This window comes from Brachyhypopomus gauderio, chromosome 1, assembly GCF_052324685.1.
Source record: "Brachyhypopomus gauderio isolate BG-103 chromosome 1, BGAUD_0.2, whole genome shotgun sequence".
NCBI lineage: Eukaryota > Metazoa > Chordata > Actinopteri > Gymnotiformes > Hypopomidae > Brachyhypopomus > Brachyhypopomus gauderio.
In genome coordinates, this window is record NC_135211.1 from 831,289 (window position 1) to 856,392 (window position 25,104).

General features: G+C 40.2%; 1 protein-coding gene across 5 annotated transcripts in view; it reads right to left on the reverse strand.

Annotated features, from left to right (window-relative positions):
• Window positions 1–1,341: 1,341 nt before the first annotated feature.
• Window positions 1,342–25,104, reverse strand: part of LOC143513044 (NACHT, LRR and PYD domains-containing protein 3-like) — a 133,065-nt gene continuing 109,302 nt past the window's right edge. For 2 of the 5 annotated variants that reach the window (XM_077004111.1, XM_077004021.1), the window contains 4 exons: window positions 17,785–17,955; window positions 12,206–12,379; window positions 4,375–4,421; window positions 1,342–4,254 (listed from right to left, as the gene is read on the reverse strand). In XM_077004111.1, the coding sequence (XP_076860226.1) occupies window positions 3,713–4,254; window positions 4,375–4,421; window positions 12,206–12,379; window positions 17,785–17,955 (934 nt within the window). In that variant the 3' untranslated portion in view covers window positions 1,342–3,712. Of the gene's footprint in view, window positions 4,255–4,374; window positions 4,422–12,205; window positions 12,380–15,058; window positions 15,150–17,784; window positions 17,956–25,104 lie in introns of all 5 variants that reach the window. The other 3 variants (XM_077004281.1, XM_077004198.1, XR_013130613.1) reach the window with 2 other exon arrangements.

A 25,104-nucleotide genomic window follows, 5' to 3' on the forward strand; every position in this document is an offset into this window, starting at 1 on the left:
TGCACAAATATTTCTGAAACCCAATGAATAAAATACCAGGTGAAGTTATCCTCTTCTCTATGAAAGTTTTTCTGTATCAATATTAAAATGAAAATGTAATACACAAATTCAAAATGCATTTTGACACAGTTTAAGCGCTGTTGGTATAGTAACGTTATTGCAAACAGGAGTGGTAAGGTTGAAAATTACATTTCAAACACATTATCACTAAATGCAAAGCATATTAAGCGAATAGCATTTTAATTATAATTTTGATACAACCTTTGCATGATCACATGAACTTGATAATTCAAATAGGGAAATACATTTTCATTTCAATAAAGGCACAAATAAAGCATCAAAATGTCTGTGTAAACGAAATGTGAATAGACGTCCATCACATTGCAAATGTAAATAGAATTATTGCATTTGAATTTGAATTTTGAGCTCAAAGTTGCTTGTATGAGTGGAACATGTAAATGCAATTGCGTTTTACATTTTCATTTGAATATTGACACAGAATAAATTCCATACTTCTCTCCTAATCCTACTCTCTCCAATTTTTTGTGTGAAGGGTTTGGCACCTCCTTTTCCTTACTTTTGGGGAGGCAAAAGAATCGATGGGTATTGGAAGACATTTTCTTTTTTTTGACTGGAAGAGCAGCGCTATGTCGCAGAATGGTGGGGCGTCTAGTCCCTATGTTTCTTGAGCTTGCATATGGAGCAAAAAATCTCTGAACCTCAGCTGCAATAAAACGTATGAAAACTTTCAATAAAATATTTGCAAATAATTAAGAATCCAAAGTGTATAGATTTCAAGTATTGCTCGGCAATACATTTAATTGCAAACTCACAACATTCCCTTTTTATATCCTTTCTCCCTCTCTCTGTTTTTGGCCTACTAGGTAATGTGTGTCACTCACCTCGAGTTCCACCACTTCAGTTCGGAGCTGCATTTGTTTCTTCGGGCCTCTCTGGAACTGAAGATGTTCTTTGCTGTTCCAAAGCTTCGGCAGCCTCACGCAGAAGCTGAGACACCACTGTTTTTGCCATTTTTATTTATTTGCAGTTATACCCGCCAACATGCGCAATGATTGCCTGACTGACTGCCGGAGGTGGAAAGCTGTGGAATCTGATTGGAAGGCTGATGGGATCTAATATGACTATAATTTTGACTATAGTGGAAGACAATGGAAATGAAAATGCATTTTGACAAAGTTTGAGCACTCTTGGTATCATAATGTTATTGCAAACAGGGGAGGCACTATTTCTCCATTAACATTTGAATATTGACATCTTTTTAGCGTGGTGGTGAGGTTGAAAATTACATTTCAAACGCGTTATCACAAAATGCAAAGCATATTAAGCAAATAGCATTTTAATTATAATTTTGATACAACCTTTGCATGATCACATGAACTTGATAATTCAAATCGGGAAATACATTTTCATTTTAATAAAGGCACAAATAAAGCATCAAAATGTATGTGTAAATGAAATATGAATAGACATCTATACCATTGCAAATGTTAATTTGAATTTTGAGCTCAAAGTTGCTTGTATGAGTGGAACATGTGAATGCAAATGCGTATTACATTTTAATTTTAATATTGACACAAAATAACCACCATACAACTTATCCATAAAACCTCCCACACTAAAATGACAGGTGTTTCAGTTTAATTGTCCAACCAACCCCTTTATATATATGAAGATAATGGCGTGTCTTACATTATGTTAAATAGGGTTATGTTAAAAGCTAGGTCTGAAACGCTGTAATGATCCACGTGACGCAGAACATGGAGGCGGACACAAACGCTGAGTCGTAAGTCGTTCCATAAGCAGAGTCGTAATACCGGGCAGGGGTCATATCAGGCAGGCAGTCCGAACACAAAATGTACACAGGTATACTAACGGGAACAAAAACAAAAAGGCAGCCTGACTACGAAGGGACAAAGCAAAACACGGATAACGGATAACACAAAAGAGCAAACTCACAAATGGCAGCATGAATCTACAAAATATCTGACACTCGACATGGGAGACACAGGGACTATAAATACACAGAACTGGACTAAACACAGGTGAGGACAATGACGACACGGGCGTGGCAGATGAGGGGAAACCATGGAGACAGACAAGCAGGGCGGGATCAAGGAGTAGGGAACAACACAAACATGAGGAATATGTCAGAATATTTCCACATACTTATCGCTCAATGCCACTGGTGTTACCTTAAATTAAAAAAACTAAACTAACTTAATTGTGAGTTTCCTATTTGTTTCTCTCGGATGCTGTGAGGTTTAGAGTGTTCATAGTATTTTATTGAAAAAAATCCTTAAGGTGTTATATTCATACTGTACAACATCTGCATATATGTCATCAGTGTTGGGAACGTTACTTAAAAAAAAGTAATTATAGTTACTCACTACTTGTTCAAAAAAGTAACTGAGTTAGTAACTGAATTACTCTATAATAAAAGTAACTTGTTACCAGGGAAAGTAACTATTTGCATTACAGTTAAAAAAAAAAAGTTTTATGCCAATGAATAAGAATTTTTTTGAAAAAGCAGTTTTCACAGTCAGTTGAAAAGAGTAGATCAGAAAGGTGTTCAACTTTTGATATTTATTGCACATCAACAGACCAGTGAAGGACAAAATCCTTTAAAATCCCAAATCTTTGTAAAAATAAAAAAATTAAAAAGTAAATAGTTACACTATATAAAGTGCATTTACATCTATCAAATTGAATAGGCCCTTTTCACACTTCCTCATTTTTTCTTCCGGAAGCTCTCGTCGCAGGGTAAAGTTTCTTCCGTTAAACATTGAACAATGGCAGAGTCCAAGAACAAGAGCTTTTGCAGTGCACCAGGGTGTTCGAACTCGAAGCAAAAACAGCCGTATCTCAGTTTCCATGGTTTTCTGGCTGATGACGAACAGAAAAGAAAATGGGTTTGTGCAATTAGGAGAGATGAAGGGGAAAACTTTGTGATACGGAGGGGAAGCACCTTTGTGTGTAGCCAGCATTTCACTGCTGCAGACTACATAGTAGGAAGCTTGTGACTAAAAGTTTGAAAGAGCAAGCTCTCGGCTGGGAGTAGACGTTCGTCCACCAGAGTCGGAGGTTGTGGAAGATTTGAGCATTTGCGGTAGCATATAGCTCTGATCCGCTACCATCTAGCTCTGATCCGCTAGCATCCAGCGTCTTATCATCACTCCGACACGGAATGAAAACCTGACGTTCATCATAAGACATTTACATTGACAATATCAACACCCAGAACTTTCATTCTAGTTACCTTATACATAGCCTGATTGTGTGATTTGTTTGAGACTTGTGTATTCGTCTGTATAATTTGTTTTTGTGTAATTTGTGTGGGCCGCCCAATGGAGGATGGGTTCCCTTTTGAGTCTTGGTCCTCGCAAGGTTTCTTCCTATTCCCCACCATCATAGGGAGTTTTTCCTTGGTTCCTTTCCTTGCTCATTAGGGATTTGGACCCATAGTATTGTTAACCTTGTAAATCCTGTAAAGCGCTTTGTGACAACATGTGTTGTGAAAAGCGCTATACAAATATATTTGATTTGATTTGAGAGATAGATAGGTGTAGTATCTGTGTGTGCAAGAAAGTGGTGTGTGTAAGCCTCAGCACTCGTGTGTATTATGATGTTCTGTGTGTAGATGAGTGCGTTTTCTTGCAGAATCAGGTGTTTTTCCAGGACACAGGAGGTTATTCTAGTTCTCTCTCTCACACACACACACTGAGGAGTCAGAACCCCAAACCATAAACCCTGCATAGAGGGGCTCAGTGAATGTGGAGTGGAGTGTGTGTAAGTGTGTGAGTGTGTGTGTATGAGGGGAGACACTGAAGAAGGACAGAGTGCCAGCCGGCCAGTCCAGATACACTCCTACTCTGTTGGAGCTGGACGGGGAGGCAGAGATGACAAATCTCTTTTTATTGTGCCAGACAGAGTATCTTTTATAGCAGTTCAGGCTCCAGGACTTTACATTCCATCCCAACACACAGTCATCACTGTCTCCTTTCCTGCTGATTCCTTTATATGTCACTGCTATACCAGCTTCTCCACTCCACTCAGCCTCCCAGTAACAGCGTCCAGTCAGACTCTCTCTACACATCACCTGACTCCAGCCATCAAATCTCTCTGGATGATCAGGATACGACTGTTGCTCCCACACAAACATCACCTTTCTGTTCCCCTCAGACAGTGAGAGACGTGTGTGTGCTGTGTTTGGGTCCAGTGTGAGCTCACACGCATCTGCACACAAGAAGAGACATTAGAGGAAATGACAAATACTGTGTGTGTGTGTGTGTGTGTGTGTGTGTGTGTGTGTGTGTGTGTGTATACATTACACTGAACACACTGACTACTGCTTACATTTCCTTAGTTCTGGATTGAGTCTGATCATCCCTGCGTGCTCCACCCTAAAGAAAACACACATACAGTACACACAAGTTCATAAAATTCTAAGAACTGAAAACACTGTCCTGTCTCTATTACTCTCACAGACACACACAGCAGATTCCCTACCTCTCTCCCTCACACACACACAAAGACATGCACCTAGATAAGATATCTGCCTGTCTTTATCTGACACACACATGCATCTTGATAGCATGTCTTTCTGTCTCTCACTTACACACACACAGGCATGTTCAAACTTGTCTGTCTCTCTCTCTCTCACACTTACACCAGATAACATCTGTCTGTCTCTTGCACAGACATGCACCTAGATAACACGACCGTCTATCTCTCACACACAAACACATATGCACCTAGATAAACAGACTGTCTTCCTCTCCCTCTCTCTCTCTCTGACACACAAACAGGCACCTAAATAGCTGGTCTGTCTGTCTCACACACACATATGCACCTAGATATCAGGTCGGTTTGTGTCTCACACAGAGAAATGTAGAGAGAAATAAATTTGCGCATTTATACACTCTCATACACAAATAGTTTTGAAAGTTCTGAAATGTCTTACTCATACACTGAAACATACACTCACCAGCCACTTTATGTAGACCTATCCAACCGCTCCTTAATGCAAATGTCAAATCAGCCAATCACATTGGCAGCAACACAATGCATTTAGGCATGTAGACATGGCCAAGACGATCTGCTGCAGTTTAAACCGAGCATCAGAATGGGGAAGAAAGGTGATTTAAGTGAATTTGAACATGACATGGTTGTTGGTGTCAGACGAGCTGATCTGAGTTTTTCAGAAACTGCTAATCTACTGGAATTTTTATGCACAAACATCTCTAGGGTTTACAGAGAATAGTCCAAAAAAGAAAATATCCAGTGAGCGGCAACTCTGTGGGCACAAATGCCTTGTTGATGCCAGAGGTCAGAGGAGAATGGCCAGACTGGTTCGAGCTGGTAGAACAGCAACACTAACTCAAATAACCAGTTGTTACAACCGAAGCATGCAGAAGAGCATCTCTGAACACAGAGATGGCGGATAGGCTACAGCAGCAGAAGACCACACTGGGTGCCACTCCTAATAACAGGAAACGGAGGCTACAATTCGCACAGACTCACCACAATTGGACAATAAAAGATTAGAAAAAAGTTGCATGGTCTTGCATGATGAGTCTCGATTTCTGCTGTGACATTCAGATGGTAGGATCAAAATTTGGCATCAACATGAATGTCACGTTATGGCCCCTGACCCCTCCCTTTTGGGTGTGTGTTTACGTTGTCTATGTCTAGTCGTCTGTGTCTAGTCGTCTGCGTCTGTGGATCTCTGTGGCTGCGGTTACATCTTAATGTGTTTATCCGTCTCACCTGTGGCTCGTCTCGTCATCACCCGGGACTAATGTGGTTTGTCTATTTAATGTGCGTTTGCACAGTGTCCCGTGCTCGTCTTTGTTTGAGTCTGAACGTTATATGTTCCTACGTGTTATTGTTAAACGTGCGCTATCCGCGCTGTTTTTGTTTAATAAACGTACGTCAGTGCAAGCCGGAGTGGACTCGTGCCTCGTCCTTCTAGCCGCACCGAACGTCACAGAAAGACGAGCCGTCCTACACACGTGGACAAAATTGTTGGTACCCCTTGGTTAATGACAGAAAAACCCACAATGGTAACACAAATAACTTTAATTTGATAAAAGTAAATAAATAAAAATTCTATGAAAATGTACAAATGAAAGTCAGACATTGCTTTTCAACTATGCTTTAACAGAATTATTTTTTTTAAATAAACTCATGAAACAGGCCTGGACAGAAATGATGGTACCCTTAACTTAATATTTTGTTGCACAACCTTTTGAGGCAATCATTGCAATCAAACGATTCCTGTATCTGTCAGTGAGACTTCTGCACCTCTCAGCAGATATTTTGGCCCACTCTTCATGTGCAAATTGCTCCAGCTGTCTCAGGTTTGAAGGGTGCCTTTTCCAGACGGCATGTTTCAGCTCCTTCCAAAGATGCTCAATAGGATTTAGGTCAGGGCTCATAGAAGGCCACTTCAGAATAGTTCAGTGTTTTCCTCTTAGCCATTCTTGAGTGTTTTTAGATTTGTGTTTTGGGTCATTATCCTGTTGTAAGACCCACGACCTACGACTGAGACCAAGCTTTCTGACACTGGGCAGCACATTTCTCTCTAGAATCCCTTGATAGTCTTGAGATTTCATTATACCCTGCACAGATTCAAGACACCCTGTGCCAGATGCAGCAAAGCAGCCCCAGAACATAACAGAGCCTCCTCCATGTCTCACAGTAGGGACAGTGTTCTTTTCTTGATATGCTTCATTTTTCCGTCTGTGAACATAGAGCTGATGTGCCTTGCCAAAAAGTTCCATTTTTGTCTCATCTGTCCATAGGACATTCTCTCAGAAGATTTGTGGCTTGTCAACATGAAGTTTGGCAAATTCCAGTCTGGCTTTTTTATGTTTTGTTGTCAACAATGGTGTCCTCCTTGATCGTCTCCCATGAAGTCCACTTTGGCTCAAACATCGACGGATAGTTCGATCTGAGACTGATGTTCCTTGAGCTTGAAGTTCACCTTGAATCTCTTTAGATGTTTTTCTTGACTCTTTTGTTACCATTCGTGTTATCCATGTCTTTGATTTGTCATCAATTTTCCTCCTGCGTCCACGTCCAGGGAGGTTGGCTACAGTCCCATGGATCTTACATTTCTGAATCACATGTGCAACTGTAGTCACAGGAACATCAAGCTGCTTGGAGATGTCTTATGACCTTTACCTTTAACATGCTTGTCTATTATTTTCTTTCTAATGTCCTGAGACAACTCTTTTCTTTGCTTCCTCTGGTTCATGTTGAGTGTGGTACACACCTTGTCACCAAACATCACAGTGACTACCTGTAGTCCTATATATAGGCCCACTGACTGATTACAATATTGTAGACACCTGTGATACTAATTAGTGAACACACCTTGATTTAACATGTCCATTTGGTCACATTATTTTCAGGGGTACCATCATTTCTGTCCAGGCCTGACTTTCATTTGTACATTTTCATAGAATTTTTATTTATTATTACTTTTATCAGATTAAAGTTATTTGCGTTACCATTGTGGGTTTTTCTGTCATTAACCAAGGGGTACCAACAATTTTGTCCATGTGTGTATATGCCAGGATACACCACCCGTGCCAAGAAGGGGAAAAGGCCCAGCAGGCACCACCATGCCTCTTCCCCTGCACAGCACCGTGAAGCCCCCGTGACCCTCGAGGTGATGCAGCAGGACCCATTGTGCAGGATTATGCTGTGTCAGGCTCGGGAAGTCAAGACGGCGGAGATGTCGGACTACTTCCACCAGGCCGCGGTGCAAATGTGGAAGGAGCCACACCCCTCTCCCGCCAGAGACCTCTCTCCACTGAGGGTAGGCTCCCTTGAGCTCTGCTCTACCAAGAAGACCCCCGAGAGCGAGTTTGAGGGGGAGGAGTCGGAGGAAAACACCAAGGAGGAGGAGAGCTCCCCTTCGTCCGTATGCTCGGCCCCCACAGAGTACTACGGCGAGGGTGAGGAGGAGGAAGAGGACCATCCTCCTTCCGTGTTCTCGGGAGATCCCTCCGAGTCAGAGGGAGAGGAAGCGACCCCTCCTTCGTCCGAGTGAGCCCTCTGGACAGTGAGCCCTACATGGAGGAGGAGGACTTGGGTCTGCCCCCCTCGGAGTACTCCGAGAGGACCGTGAGGGACAAGGGAGGGCGGAGGGAGGAGCTTTCTCCCGATCCCACAGAGGGAAGCAGGATGGAGTGGTCCCGTGGCGAAACCCCGGTTGAGCCAATGGTCTGTTTTTGTTTAATAAACGTACGTTAGTGCAAGCCGGAGTGCCTCGTCCTTCTAGCTGCACCGAACGTCACAATGAAAGCATGGATCCATTGTTTTGGTACAATGGTGCATTTGGTACATTCCTTTATTGTTAGAATTAATATTTGTAATATATTTGTATACATTTTGGGATTTTTTTCATGTAAAAATTCATAAAATATATTTTTTCCACCGATCGAATAACGTAAAAAAACGGTGAAAAAGCTCCACGAATTATTTTTCAAATTAATATCTTATAAAAACCCGTGAAAGAGTGAAGCCACACAAGCTGAAGCATGAAGTGGTGAGGGATTACTGTGTATATATAATATATATAATTAAGACATTGAGATAATAACCTAGTGCATTTGTAAAAGTGTTATCTAAGATAACATTAGATTAAGCTTTAATTATCCCACAACAGGGAATTTTATAGAATTAAAGCAACAGGCAAGTGCACATAGTGCAACAAAATTACATAAGGTTTGAAAGATATAATATGAGAGGTGGACTAGAAAAAATATTATGAACAATTTAACCAAGGAATTTTTACACAGCCATACAAGTATGAAATTTATAGAGACTTTAAACATACAGAGGTAAAAAAAAATAGATTAATGATTTTCTGTCATTTTTTTACTCTGTTTATTTAAGAAAAAACAATTGCAATGAAAGGAAGAAAATTTCTTTTTTTTCCCTATGAACAATTCTATTTTAAAAAATAAACAGAAAGAAAGAAATAGAAAAGATATCTAGTGAGGGATTTTATTCATTTTTGTATTTTTTGTGTATTCTACTTTTTTGGCAAACACGATGGCTTGGTGGTTAGCACCGTGGTCTTGGGTTCAAGTCCCTATCTGAGTGGAATTTCCATTTTCTCCCCGTGTCTGCGTGGGTTTCCTCAGGTGTCTCTGGTTTCCTCCCACAATCCAAAAACATGGAAGTTAGGTAAATTGGCATTCCCTGACTAATTCTCTCTGAGTGTGTAACTGTGTGTCTCTGTTCAATAGAAAAACAGGTGTCTGTGCATAAATGTGTGTGTGTGCTTATATGCCCAGTGGTGGATGGTGCTCTGTCACTAGGGTCTGTCCTCTCTCCCCTTCCTGCACTCCATTCAGTCCTCAAGGGGGCTGTGGCATCTGGTAGAGAGTACACTGTGTGCAATTGGCTGCCGCTTCCAGCCGGTGTGTGATTGGTTGTGTAAGACTTGTACCTGTGTTAAAATTGTAAAGCGACCTTGGCTATCTTGAAAGGCGCTATATAAATTGAACATTCATTCAATCAAAAAAGATTAATTTTTCTAATGTTAAGGCAAACTTTGTTTTGTTACTTGTTTCTAAACAAAAATATTGATTGTGATAAAGTATTTTGTTGTCACATACAGTGTTTGGAGAAATTGTATCCTAGATCTTTTGGATCCTTTGGATCTATGATCTATTAAAAAGTATCGGTATCGTTATCGATATCGGCGATACTGGCCCTGTATTTACTTGGTATCGGATCGATACCACAATTCCCAGTATTGCCCACCTCTACTTCTGGAAGAGAACGACTATCAAGCGGTGATTTGCTGATAGATATGACCTTTCAACTTCAACCAATGATAAAATAAATTACCAAAACCATTAAAAAAAAAATTTTTTCTATTTATCCATTTTAGACATTTTTAATACCACTAAAGTACATTTTTTAAATGATGAATTTCTACTTCTTCTATGTTTATTCTGGTTATTAAATAATAATAATTAACAAATAAATGTGTACTTTCACCTGGGTTACACCTGCATCCATAAACCTCCTCATAGGTCTACCTCTCCTCCTCTTGCCTGGAAGTTCCATCCTCAAAAGGACACTTAACAAAATGCAATCAATAATGGATAATGGAAAACACCCACTACACACAGAACTCCAAAAACAAAGGAGTAAGTTCAGTGACAGACGTCTGTCTCTTACGTGCTCCACTGAGAGACTCAGGAAGTCTTTTGTTCCTCGTGCGATCAGACTTTATAATGCAAGCAGGTAGATAAACTGGCCATGTATGTGTGTTCTAACATGGAGCAACTTGGAGCACTAAAGGCGGACTATGAATAATCTGTGTCACATTACACCACTGTAGTAGGATACTGTTTTTAATATTATTAATATTACTAAAAAAAATGTAGTAATGTTCTACACCTATTTCATGTGTGCAATTTAAATGTGCAATATTTCTATTGTGTGCAATGTTATTGCTGCTGAATGCTACTGAGAACTTAATTTCCTTCGGGATTAATAAAGTACCTATTCTATTCAAGACCCTCCTACCAGTATACCTCTCCTCCCTCCTCTGTACATGTCCAAACCATCTCAATCTCGCTTCTCTTACTATCTCCAAAACATGCTACATGTGTTGATCTTCTAATAAACTCATTCCTAATCCCATCCTTCCTCATCACTCCAAATGAGAATCTCAACATCTTCATCTCAGATACCTCCATCTCCCTCACCTGTCTCTTTCAGTGCCACTGTCTCCAGTCCATACAACATAGCAGGTTTCACTACTGTCCTATAGATCTTTCCATTCATTCTAGCAGACACCCTTCTATCACAGATCACCCCAGACACTTTATGCCATCCAACCCACCCTGCCTGCACTCTCTTCTTTACCTCTCTTTCACTTCCTTCATTACTCTGTACCCTCGACCCTAAGTAGGCAAACTCGTCAACCTTCACCAAATCAACTCCTTGTAACTGGACCTGTCCACCGTTACAAGGACCTGTCCACCATCTTTCCAAGCTCACCTCCACCTGCTCCCTACTCCCACTACAGATCACAATGTCATCAGCAAACATCATAGTCCAAGGGGACTCCTGCCTAAACTCGTCCGTCAGTCTGTCCATGACAATTGCGAACAGGAAGGGACTCAGGGCTGATCTCTGATGTAGTCCTACCCCCACTTTAAACTCGTCTGTCATTCCTACCGCACATCTCACTGCTGTCACACCGTTCGCATACATATCCTGCACTACCCTCACATACTTTTCTGCTACTCCTGACTTCCTCATACAATACCACAGCTCCTGTCTCTGTACTCCATCATAAGCTTTCTCTAAGTCAGAGTTCATTGCGCTGAAGCGCGGCGCTCGCACGAAGTTACAAAATTCGAGATGTGCACGACCTCGCAAATCGACACCGCGCGAGGCCCTCGCGCATGGGCGGAGCCACAGCAATTACGTCATTTTCGCCGCGCGGACCCTCGCGCCGCGTCAAGTATATAAATATAAACCAGGCTTCAAGTATAAACCGTTTTAATGCCTTTTCGTTTTGCATAAACCCCGGATGTTTAAAATTTCTGCAGAACAGCGTTAACCAGGGCCATATTCGGCGCCCTTTAATGAATTTGTACACCCCCCTCCCCCGTCAACAAATTACGATCGCTTACCCACCCCCCGTCAACAAATTTGTTTGGGTGATATGGGACAGGTGGGGCTATACAAATATATTTGATTTGATTTGATGAAGTGAACAAATCTCAATTTGTAAAGCAAACCTTCAAAACAAGGGAGAAAAAAATATATTTATTTTTGTTGGATCTGTATTTGTATTTTTGTGTTTCCAAATCATTACGATTATACTTTGTTCATACTTTCATTTTAAAATAATTATACTGATGATACTGAATTATATATGTGAGCTGAAGTTCTGAACTCTTGTCTCATACTCGTCTTTTGATCTTAAACCCAAATATCTTCAGTGAAAAAGAAAAACAAAGGTCATTTGCCTTGCTATTCAAATACTTTGTGTGTCATGTTTGACACTGTATGTATTTTAGGAATAACAACATATATGTGTGTCATGTATGACACTATTTATTTTAGAAATGAGAACTTGTTTGTGTCATGTATACTGTTTCAGCTTTACACACAGGGTGTTTTGGAGATTCCTACATACCTGAGTGTGACCAGTCTGCAGTGGGGATCCTCCACTTTAGCAGAGAGCAGCTTCACTCCTGAGTCTCCTGGGTGGTTGTAAGACAGATCCAGTTCTTTCAGGTGTGAGGGGTTTGAACTCAGAGCTGAAGCCAGAGAAGAACAGCCTTCCTCTGTGACCAAACAACCAGATAACCTGCAGAAAGGAGGGTGTGTTTGTATAGGAGTTTATGCATTTACATAAATACCGACATACAGGGCTGGACTGGTAATCTGGCGTACCGGACATTTGCCCGGTGGGCCGACAGTCCTCAGGGGCCGATAGATTTTTTTTTTCTAAGAGACCGGCCCACAATTGAGAGGGGGCGGCCCATTGGCCCATCTTCAATATAGAGAGTGGACTGAACCAATCAGGATATAAGACGAAAGCGGCCCCACCCTTTCTCTGCGTGGTCCGCTGTAACTCCCGCTACATTCAGTGTTGAGTGCGTTGTTAAAGGAGAGGCAGCATGGAGCAACAGAAGCGGCAGAAAGGGGGTGCGGAGAAGTTATGCGCGAAGAAATTGAAGAGTCTCATTGCAGATGTAAAAATCACAGACATGTTAGCTGCTGTAGCCTCCGCGTCCTCTGTAGGTGAAGACGGCAGCAGCAGACAGGGAGAGCAGCAGCCAGAGATGCAGGCTTGTGAAAGAGAAACTGAGGGACAGTTAGTTGAAAAGCTGCATAGTAGTTTGAATTTGTAGCCTCCGTGCTGTGGTTCAACATGTTTTAAAAAGCACTCAAACAAGTAAAATTACAGATTTTGAAACTTATAAATGATAAATAAAAGCTTTGCAATTTAAGCCACCCTTGCTCAAAGTAGTGACTCTTAAATCCCTTCCTAAATGTTGAATATTGATGGTCTTCCAATTTTTAAAAGCTGTGCTTTGCATCCAACTTTAGCGATGCTTAAGGGCTTTACAAGGAAGCCTGTCATGATTGCCATATTTTGTGGTAATTCGAAGCCTCGGTCAGTCAGATTACCTGAAAGATCTGGTCAGTGACTTGAAGTTGATGAGTAGTGGGTTTGTTATCAGTGGTAAAACTTTTTTCTTGACATTGTCCTCAGTTGTTTGTGATGCTCCTGCTAAGGCATTTATTAAGGGAATTAAATCCCACAATGGCTACAGTGGCTGTGACAAATGTGTACAGTCTGGTGTTTATTTAAGCAATAGAATGACATTTCCTGAAGTGAATGCACTACAAAGAACAGATGTGTCTTTTGCAAACTTGGAGGATGAGGACCATCATGTGCAACCATCTCTTTCTGAAACCACTGTTGGTATGGTCAGTGGTTTTCCACATGACTATATGCATTTAGTGTGCTAGGTGTGATGCGTCGCCTGCTGGACTTGTGGATGGGCAGTGGTGGCCCCTTGCGTTGTCGTATTTCATCTCAACAGGTGTTTTGCATATCAGCTAAATTGATTGCTCTGAGACCTTACATATCAACCGAATTTGCCAGGAGACCTAGGGCACTTTCTGAGCAGTTAAGGTGGAAGGCAACAGAGCTATGCCAGTTTTTACTGTACACAGGTCCAGTAGTTCTGAGAGATGTGTTGCCTACTGAGATTTATCAGAACTTTATGTTGTTATTTGTGAGCATCTACATCTTGGCTAGTCCTTAGTATTGTTTGTTGTTGAACAGCTTTGCAGAAACTTTGCTGGTGTCATTTGTTGATCATTTTGGGAAGCTCTATGGCCGTGAGTTTTTGGTTTATAATATACATGGGTTGACACACCTTTGTGGTGATGTAAGGATTCATGGCCATTTGGACCTTTTGTCAGGGTTCCCGTTTGAAAATTACCTGAAGCAATTAAAGAAAATGGTGAAGAAGCCTAGATACCCATTGTCCCAAGTCATACGAAGACTATCAGAAATTAATTGTTCCACAGACGTTACTTTGCCCTCCCCTAGAACTGTATTGAAATTGCAGCATTCAGGTGGTCCTGTCCCCGAGACTTTTGAAGGAACCATTTTAAATCAGTTTAAAGAGCTGGTAATGGATGACTTCATCATTAACACATCAGAGAGGGATTGCTGCATCACAGTGAATAGCAAAATTGTCTTAATTCAGAATATTATTGTCCTTGATGGAGTGAAATACATTGTATGCAAAGAATTTAGGTGTGCCATGAAGTTTTTTGACTATCCTGTTGATTCAACAGATTTAGGAATTTGTTTTGTGTCAGATCTATCTTCTTCTCTACTGTGCCTAAAGTTTGAAGGCTGTATACAGAAGTGTGCCAGGTTACCTGTGGAGTCATTCCACTTCTACATGCAGGGTTCTCCTAAATATTTGAGATATTGTGACCAAAAAATACAATTAATAGTAATGGCTATATTCCAAACATAGCATTTCTCCCACAAGCAACAGGAAGAATGATATTATAAAATGAGTGAAAAGCTATGGTTCACATTTTTGGTCACAATATACCTAAAAGAAGCTACTTTACAATTGTTTGTGTTTGCGTGCACTTGCTTGATTTTAGATCATGTATAACATTGTGGAATTTCTCCAAACAAACGAAGTTGCAGTTGTCCCATCAATTTGGGTTAAAAATGGAATGTGTCTGTGGCCTCTGACATCTAAAACGAGTGACATCATCAGAGCTACATGGAATCAAGAGCAGCCTGGAGACCACTGGGAGTTGTTCAGTATAAAGATTTTATATTCAACTGGTATGTACATTAAGCATTTATTTGCAGGTTCTTAAGAGTTTAGAGTTTAGCTCTGGTAAATTATTATATATATATTTTTTATTTTTGCATTGTGAGTGGTTTCTTCTGTCTAAGGAATTCAAACTGTACTTGCAACTAATTTAACAATTTTACCTTTTTTTTTCTCTTTCTTTTTCTTGAGACAACTATACCAGCGCACGATGGAAACTCCCTGAGGCAGAAGCCATGACCGACATCCATACAGCTGAAGATGATGATGACACAGTGACAAAAAAATCCAGGAGAAAAAAAAGATGTAAGTTGCTGTAAAAAACTGCAAAAGAGCAGAAAGCTTCCGCCACCACCAATCATTATGCACCCAAACCCAGGATTGGCTAGCTTGATTGAACTGAGACCGGCGACCCCCGTGACCGGACATGGACCGGCGACCCCCGTGACCGGATTTTGCCTGTGAGTAATTTTACTTGTTTAAAATATGATGTTCTAAGTCAGTGTTCTTATTACTGTTTAACTATATAACTGCATGCTTGGATGGTGTCATTGGATTTGATCTCTACTACTTTTGCGTATGTCATTTTGATGATAGTCAGATAAAGAGTTGATGAAAGGTTCTTTATGTTGATCGTGTTCAGCAGGCTAATGAAGCAGAGCAAATACTGAAACATTTACGGCAGTTGGTAGATGATCTTATTCTGAGTGATTTACAAGGTTACTGTTTTAAAAGTAGATCAAAATAATGTTAGGAGTCTTGCCGAAGGAGTGTAGCATTTAAATTATCCAGAGCGACTTACAAAGTGCTGTAGCAGTGTAGCATGGGAACCAAACCCCACCCAGATTTCTTTCAGTCTACATTAATATGAATTTCACTGCTTTTAATTACTGGGTAGTAGTATTATCATATATTATAGTACATAATACACAATTTATTTACATTTGTATCACAAGTCTAACCCCTTATCATTTATTGTCCTTATCTGTTCTTTTTGCTTTTCAGCTGTTTTACAAAATCTACTTGTAAAACAGGAAATGATCTTGGACCAATTGAAGATCATGCAGAGAACTCTTCAGACCACAAGGAAGTTCAGGAGGTCCAGGTGAACAAGATCTTGATGAAGGGACTCTACTGCTTGCGGATACAGAGTCATTGCTTCATCTGGAGAGTGCTCTGAAAAACGAACCAGAGCTCAAAAACAAAATGGTAATAATGCGTTACTTTTATGTCTTTCTGAACATTCTTGATGAAAGGTCTGTATCTTGGACACACAGCGAGTGCATTATTATTTGCAGATCACTGCTTTGGGGCTTAATGGAGGGGTGGACCTGAAGGATACTGTGTGGAGAATTATGAAGCGAACTGTGGCGAACTCTCTAGCCAAGAAGTTGAACTGGCGGGGCATAAACGGCAAAATGGCGTTCAGCAGCTTGTGCCTAAAAGATGTGATTACTGGTAGGTGCTGTATTGTACTACTGACTTGTTTGATTACCATAAACTAATTCCTTGAAATTTACTTAATGCTTTAAAGCAAAATGTTTGTCAGCTGTAATAAAGGAAGTGTGTAACTTCAGCATGAGTGTGAATAGGTTTGTCTTGCATGGTTAGCATTTTTCATTTTAAAAGGATAAAAGGCAACAGCTAATTTAAATAAGTAGATTTAAATATACATTTTGTATCATGTTTCCAATTTGATTAGAAATGTTTATAAGCTTCTATAACACTTGCTTTACTAAATAATCTCGTTTTTTGTTTTGCTCTTTGTTTTGCAGGAGCTGTTGGAAGAAATCATCTCACTAGACAAGCCACAAACCAAGAAAGAGTTCTACGTTAAAAGATGGCTACATTTAGCCATGGACAGAGAAGGAGGGAGGAAGTTGCGGCAGGAAAGACAGTGTGTGTGAGATTCACACCAAATTTGTGGTTGGCTGTAGCTTGGAAATAAAATTATTTTGCACCAATTCCAGTGTTTGCATTCATTTTTCTGCTTTCAGATGACATGCTATATGGTGTGATTTCACCTCTGTGCATAACTACATGTCACTGAATGATTAAAAAGTTTTTAGGTTAATTTATTGTACTTTTACAAATGTGTAGGCCGGTCATAATGGGGAAATATGAAGGCTAGTGGTTGTCTTGTTTTAAGTGAATGTGAGTGTCAGTAGGATATGGATCTGTTACTGCAGTGTCCCTCCTTGGAACCGGGAGTGGTCTGCCCAGTGTGTCAATTCACACAGCAAGTGAGCCAGATGTAAATGGAGTTTGGTCCAGATCTGTTCCAGATATGGCCCACACCTTGTAGTCAGCTTCTGGCCCACATTTGGCCCAAATGTGTGCTTCTCTTTTGGCTGACATGTGGCCCTAATCTGGCCCTTATGTGGCCCAAATCTGGCAACCGGGAGTGGTCCGCCCAAGGGCCGTCCATCAGTGTGGCAAGTGGGCCAGATGAAAATGGGCAATGTGGGCCAGAATAATTTTGCTATCTGGGATACATGTGTAAAATGTTTGTTTTTTTTTTTTACATGTTTTACACATACATGTGTAAAAGGACTAATCTGTGTCTCAGATGTTGGAAATCTGCTCATGTATGATGTATCTGTATCTGTCTTCACAGTGTGTTCACTTTATGAAATGTTGCAAAAATATTTGCAATGAATTAGAAAAAAGAACTTTAAAAAGTAAAAATTGTCTTGCATTGCCTTGAGTGGAAGTACTTTTTAATGCTGTCCTCAGGGGGATTTTTTAAAATTTTTTTATGAAACTGACTTTTTAAAAACACATAAATTGAGGCAGTTTATAGTTTTAAAGAGAACACTGACCCTTTAAAAATAACTGTACTGGCATCACACTTTGTTTCCATTCCAGAATAAATTCACAGAAAACTCACCTGAGAATCTCCAGTTTACATTGTGAACTCTTTAGTCCAGCACAGAGCTGCTCCACTGCTGAATCCTGTAGGTTATTGTTATTAATCTCCAACTCTCTCAGTGAGTTCTCTGTTTGTAGAACTGATGCGAGAGATTTGCAAGACTCCTCAGTGAGACCACATATAGACAGTCTGTAAAGTAGGAGTAAATACAGTACAAAATGCAGATCAATCAGAATATGTTGAATTCCAGAATCTAAACTGCTGATAAAATTATCCTCTATATCTTGGGAAGAAAGAATGAAATTAAATGCATGAGCAGATTAAAACTGCAGAGGTGCTAGAAATTCCAGTAACTGTAGTGGAGGCTTCACCCTGTGCTTTATAATAAACTACTGACATGGTGAGGTCTCATATCCATTCCTCACCTATGATCCTACACAGTGATGTCAGTAATGTGTTACTCTAATCTTACCACTTTTTTCAGTAACGAGTAATATAATGAGTTACTATTTCCAGATTAAAGTTACTTATCCAAGTAACTGCGTTAGTATTTTTATTTTCCTTAGTAAAAAAATATATATGTGTCACGCGAACCCCCCAGGGAACAGGGGACTCCCAGGGGCAAAACCCAAAAGAAAACATGACAAACTGAGACCTCCGCCACTAAGCGGGAAACGCGGAAAAGGAAAACTGAGTATAACTCAGAAAATTAAAACAGAAAAGAATACGGAACCCCCTTGACGTAAGACCAGGTAAGTGAAAACAACAAAACGGTGGAGACAAGACTCTGTAACAAGGGAGCACAAACGGACAAAGAAAATACAAGCCAGAGAAACTGACTGGAATGAAAGCAAAAAGCACACAGAGGAAAACCACTCAACGTGTCGTGATCAAAAAGGGAGCACAAACGAACAAAATAAATATAAGCCAGGAAAAGGAGCTGGCTGAAAACAAAAGAACAAAAACTAAAAATAGAGAAAACACAGCTTAGGAAAAACTTGAGAAAGGCCAGTAAGGGCGCAGGAGAAGAAACCTCAAAAAAACAGTATAGAGAGAGCGCAACGACTGCTCAGTAACCGGGAATAAGGCTGGATGCAAGAGCATTGAGGCCCTCCAACCGTGCCCATTAAATAGGGGAAGGCACAGCTGCAGGTCCTCACCGCTGATTGCATCTCCCACGAGAATCAGCTTGTGGGTTCCCTCCAGTGGCGACAGGAGGGATGGTCCTGGACCCAGCTCTGACACTACCACGAGTATTTGCTCGTGGGTTCCCTCCAGTGGCGACAGGAGGGATGGTCCTGGACCCAGCCCTGACAATATATTTGCTTTCTTCTTGGCTGTTATACTTTTGCGTCTGACCGTAGCGCTTGACTCTGCACACTGCGCATGAACCTGTGAGAGCGGCAAACGCGTTTTACACGTCATTCTTTGCAGTGTTCTCTGTAACAATATGTGGTAGTGTAAAGAAATACCCTTCAAAAACAGGGAATGGAACATTTGCCTGACGAATTTTAATGTTGCATTGTGTTCCAGGTTTGAAAAGTGCTGGAATTTTGGCTAAAGTACATTAAAATGCTTGAACTTGTATAGCAAATAGCTTTCTGACTGAATAGTTTGCTTGTAGTACGTTTACAAATACATTTACAAATAATACCATGCAGCGACACAAATGTAATGTCAGGAGATACATTGTTACTGTTAAAAATGCACTTCCAATAAAGTGAGTATTGGAAAAATTCATTTTGCTGCTGAATGTAACTACTAAAGTAACTTGTATTCTAACGTACTTATTTTTAAAATCAAGTAATCGGTAACGTAACTAAGGAGTTAAACTCTAACTAAGGAATTAAGTGGATGCAATAGACAAATCAAATTTTCTTTAGTGGTCTTTACTCATGTTCACATTCAATTATAAGAATATTTGTGGCGTGGTGTAGGAAGGAGAGGTAGCAAACAGATCCATTGCAACACAACAAGGCTTTTTTTAAATTCAAATTGCCTCTAACATACTCACGCAAGAGATCCACGATCACGCAGAACAGACGTCAGACACGAAACATGAGGAAATGGCAATAACACAACAACACTACACAAACATGGCATGGAATAATTCACACAGTACAACTACATAAACTGATGAAGGGGGACTTAAACCAAGTAACGCACATAATCAAGTACACAATCAATCAACACATGCACAGACATCACATTAACAGATAACGATACCGGAGTTGCAGGGACTCACGGGAAGTAGCGCCGTCCCCCATTGGACCGACGCTTCAATATAAAAAATATATAATATTAATAGTTAAAATTAGCCATAAACTCCGAACTGTCAGAACACATATTTCAATGCTACGGTTTTAGTTAAACTATGATCGGACAGGAACGCCAGACATGTTCTAATGCTATATGAACCGATAAGAATATATTAGCGTTAACTAATAAGTTACATGCACTGAAAGCTGACAACCTTGCAAATACTCATTTGAAGAAACACCGATTTCAAAACTCATACATTTGGGGTGCAGCGGGGTGATAACGAAAGGTTCTTCAAACAATATGCACAACCAGAACAACTCTTCACGCACACGATTCAAACAGCCCCCACCCCTACCAATTATAAACTTAACATATTGAGTTATCTTTACTTAACATGATCATTGCAATGCCTATTTCAGCTCATTAATGATAACAACTTGTTTTATTTAGTAAAGGCAATATTGTTTTACAAAACATGAAATAATAATTAATGATTACTAAAATAATTTATTAAAACCAAATCTGGGTTTACAATGTAGCATCTAGCCCTGACTATCACTTTGCTGTGGACTATATTGGAGACTGAATAAACAATAACACTTAATAACTTGGTGTGTGTCATGAACTTTACTGATACTGATGTAAAGCAAACAATCAATAGCTGACATTACTTGGCTTGCTAACCTAGCTAGATATTGTTAACTAGCTGTCAGTATCATTCATAATATTATAATATATATCATAATAATATAGACTGTTTTACCACTCCGTAGGATGACTAATGGAACTACCTATGTTAAACAATAGCTAGGGTTAGCTGGTGTCACCTTACCCTGGTATGGTGACAAACAATTCTTGTAATTCTTCTACAAACAATTTGTAGCCTGGAACCCTTCGTTGTTGAATGTTCTCCAACGATCCTGGAAACGTCTTCAAAACTCCAGGGTACCCGCGGGTCCTTAAAAAGTCTTAAAATGTCTTAAATTTAGTTTTCCATATTCAAGGCCTAAAAATGTCTTAAATGTCTGGAATTTTATGAGGGGAGGCATTAAATTATTATAAGTGTGTGTTGTTCAGTTGTTCTGGCGCGATGTGAACTTTGCCGAATCTAGCGCTAATGCAGAAAATAACCGCTCCAGGGTCCTAGTGCTAGATTCCTAGCGTTGGAGTATACAGCCTCAACAACGTCAACAATTTTCGTTCGCCAACCCCCCCACCCCTCCCCCCCCGTCAACGATGTGGAACACACCTGCATCCCCGGTAATAGTATTATTTTTTCTTGTGAGAGGTATTAAAAAGGTCTTAAAAGTCATTGAATTTGAGATTTAAAAATGTGCAGATACCCTGAACTCAGTCTCAGCAGCGACGACAGGGATGAAGTAAATACACGCTCCATGCTGAGGTGAATTGACAACTGTCTTCTGCGAGTACAGGAACTTGTTTTACCCGTCGGTGACGTATTTCCGCTTTGTTGTGAAAAAGGCCTATATAGTAGGCCTTATAGTAATTATTTAGTTATTGTCTCATTTTCGTCATGAAAAAAAGGTTCGTTGACGAAAACTATGACAAAAATTATTCGTCAACGAAATTAACACTGTTGTAGTCATACTTTAGACTTGGTCTTATCATTTGGTATTAACATTAGCAATTCTTCCTCAGAGTGAGGCCATTTCTGACCACAGCCTCATAACGTACAAGTTGTGTTTGACTGACGGTATTCATCAGCCGCCCCGCTACCAAATTAAATGAACTATAACACCCAGTACCATAGCCGCGCTCACTGATATTTTACCGGATCTGACAAACATTGATCTACCTGTAGCTCTGGAAGGACTAGGGCATTTTTACCGAGCATGTCGAGACTTCTTTTCGTACAGCTTTAGACAAGGTTGGGTCATTGCGATATAAGAGAGAAAAATAGCGCCTTGGTACAATGAGCACACGCATACTCTCAAACAAGCCGCGCGGACCCTGGAGCGTAAATAGCGAAATTCAAAGTTAGAAGTGTATAGACTATCATGGAAAAGCAGCCTTATTGAATATAAGCGTGGCCTTCATACGGCAAATTCCTCATACTTATCAGCTTTAATAGAAAAGCATAAAAACAATTGAGCACTCCTATTTAAAACTGTTTCCAGCCTTACGAGGAGCCTCCACATGCATACTAGATGCCGTACCAACCGATCTACCTAAATAATTACTGCATAGCAATGTAGAACCTTTGCTTGCTATAATTAACTATTCTCTGAGCCTGGGCTATGTTCCCAGTTCATTTAAACTTGCAGTCATCAAGCCCCTAATTATAAAACCTGGTCGTAACTCCCAGGAACTGTCCAACTGTAGGCCAATCTCTAATCTGTCATTCATATCCAAAATTTTTGAGAAAGTAGTTTCTTCACAACTCTCTTCCTTCTTACAGACAAAACATATCAGAGTTATTTCAGTCTGGATTTAGACCCCATCACAGCACTGAGACAGCACTTACTAAAGTACTGAATGATCTCTTAATATCCTCTGATAAAGGACACATTTCTTTTCTCATACTGCTAGACCCTAGTGCTGCTTTTGAAACCATTAATCATAATATTCTAATTAATAGGCTAAAGACACTCATTGGCATAAAAGGTCAAGCACTCTCCTGGTTCAGGTCCTACCTGACAGTTTGTTACCAATTTGTACTAGTAAATAACGAATGCTCAGAGCATGCTAAGGTAAAATATGCTGTCCCACAAGGATCTGTACTGGGCCCCATATTATTCTCATTATATATGCTACCACTGGGCACTATCATTTGTAGGCATGCTATTAGCTTCCATTGCTACGCAGATGATACTCGGTTGTAATAATAATAATAATAATCCATTTTATTTGTAACGCACCTTACATCCGCAAATCTCAAAGGGCTACAAAAGTTAAAACATAATTAAACAACATACCTGTAGAAACATCAAAAAATAAATGCAGTAAAATTCCTTAAGTTAATTAAAAAGATAAGTTCTAATAAAAAGGTAAGTTTTGAGTCCTTTCTTAAAAGAATCCGTGGTCTGAGGTATCCTCAAATGGTCCAGGAGAGCATTCCACAGGCAAGGGGCAACTGAGCAGAAAGCTAGATCGCCCATGGTAGTGAGCTTAACTCTGGGACAGAGAAGACGATTGGAGTTTGTAGAGTGAAGAAACCTTGAAGGCATCAGCGGAGTAAGTATCTCTTTCAAGTAACATGGGGCATTACCATAAAGACACTGATATGTAAGGGCTGAGATCTTGTATTCGATGCAAGCGGTTATAGGGAGCCAGTAAAGTGTGTACAGTACAAGCGTAATGTGCTCTTTTTTCCATACCCTCATCAGAATCCTGGCTGCACTATTTTGAATGTACTGCAATCTCTGGAGTTCTTTAGCAGAAGATCCGATAAGGAGTGAATTGCAGTAATCCAGTTTTGAGGAAATGAAAGCGTGTACCAATTTCTTAGCGTCAGACAGTGAAAGGGTAGGACGAAGCTTAGCTATGTTCCTAAGATTCCAAAATGAAATCTTGCAAAGATGATTAACACTAGAAGCATACTCATTTACATACTAATTTACATACTTATACCTAGAACATACCTGTCATGTTTTGTATTTAAAAATACGGGACATTTCCCATAAATGACATCATAGCCTAATTTGCATAATCGGTTATTTGCATATAGCTGCAATTGAGGCTGTAGGAGAGACGAAAACATCTTTGAAGTGGCAAAAAGTGAAGAAAAAACACCCCAAATATGTTTTGAACTACAAATGAATAAAAAATATAAAAAATTTCTAGTGGTATTTCTAGCTACAAATGGGGACATCTCCTGGGCATATTTCTGTGCCTTTAGCCCGCGTTTGTGCTTGGCAGATTGTTCGTTCCTTCCCCCATGAGAGACACTAAAATCACAGCTACATATCTTACAGAATGAGTAGATATGCCCCTTCATGCTCCTCTTTGGGAAAGTAAATTCCCTGTCCCATTCGTCAAGGTACTTACACGTACGCTTAGCTTTTTAGGCAGGACTGCCTTCTCTCGTTAAATCCATCTCTGATTTGTTGTTCCAGGTTTGCTCCCACTGTCGACACTAAACCCGCGAGTTTTCAATTTCATTTTTTTAAAAGCATTTATGTGCCGCATTCTGTCACTAGCCTCGCGAGAACTGCCACCTGCAGTAGTCTGGGTGGCAGTTCTCGCGAGGCTAGTGACAGAATTCTGTTTGGAGCGGCACATGAATACTTAAAAAAAAAAATACACCTCTCGACGCCCTGATGATGCGTTTGCATTGCGTCGGTACGCGAAACCGACCAGAGAGATGGAATAGCGGATCCAGCGCCGAGATGAACAAACTTTCTCCGCTGGCTCCTGTGGACATAGGGAGGTCGACGAAGCAACCAAAATTGCCTGATGACAGATAAATCCCCCGGACAAGCTTGATTATTATTTAGTTCCAGCAACTGATTCCATGAGCAACTCCGCTTCATGGTCCGGTTTATTTCAGAACATCCGACGAAAAGAAAACAGAAACAAACTCCAAAAAAACTTTAAACTATTACTCATTTCTAAAATGTGTTACTAAAACTAAAATATACCCAGTGCACAATATGAACTCAGCTCAGAAATTAAGCTCAAAAGTCCGCAGATTTCTCCGATTTTTTTAGCTGGAAAAGCGGCAAACAAAACAAATGCCAGTTGTATATATCTTCCAATCCGGATGATATCACAACTACTTTCAAGATAACCTATAAGGCGTTAAATGGTCTTGCTCCACAATATCTGAGTGAACTCATTGCTTACTACAACCCATCTCGCCCATTGTGCTCCCAAAATGCTGGATTTCTCCTAGTTCCAAAAATTTGTAAGACTACAGCCGGAGGCAGAGCTTTCTCCTTTAAAGCCCCTCAATTATGGAATAGCCTTCCAGCTCCAATCTGAGATTCTGACACAGTTCCAATCTTTAACACTAGAAGCGCTGCACCTCATTTACATACTTATACCTAGAAGAGCAGAGGGCCGGTTATCTGACCGCTTTCACCACCTACTACTAGCGTCAAAAGACCGCTGAGT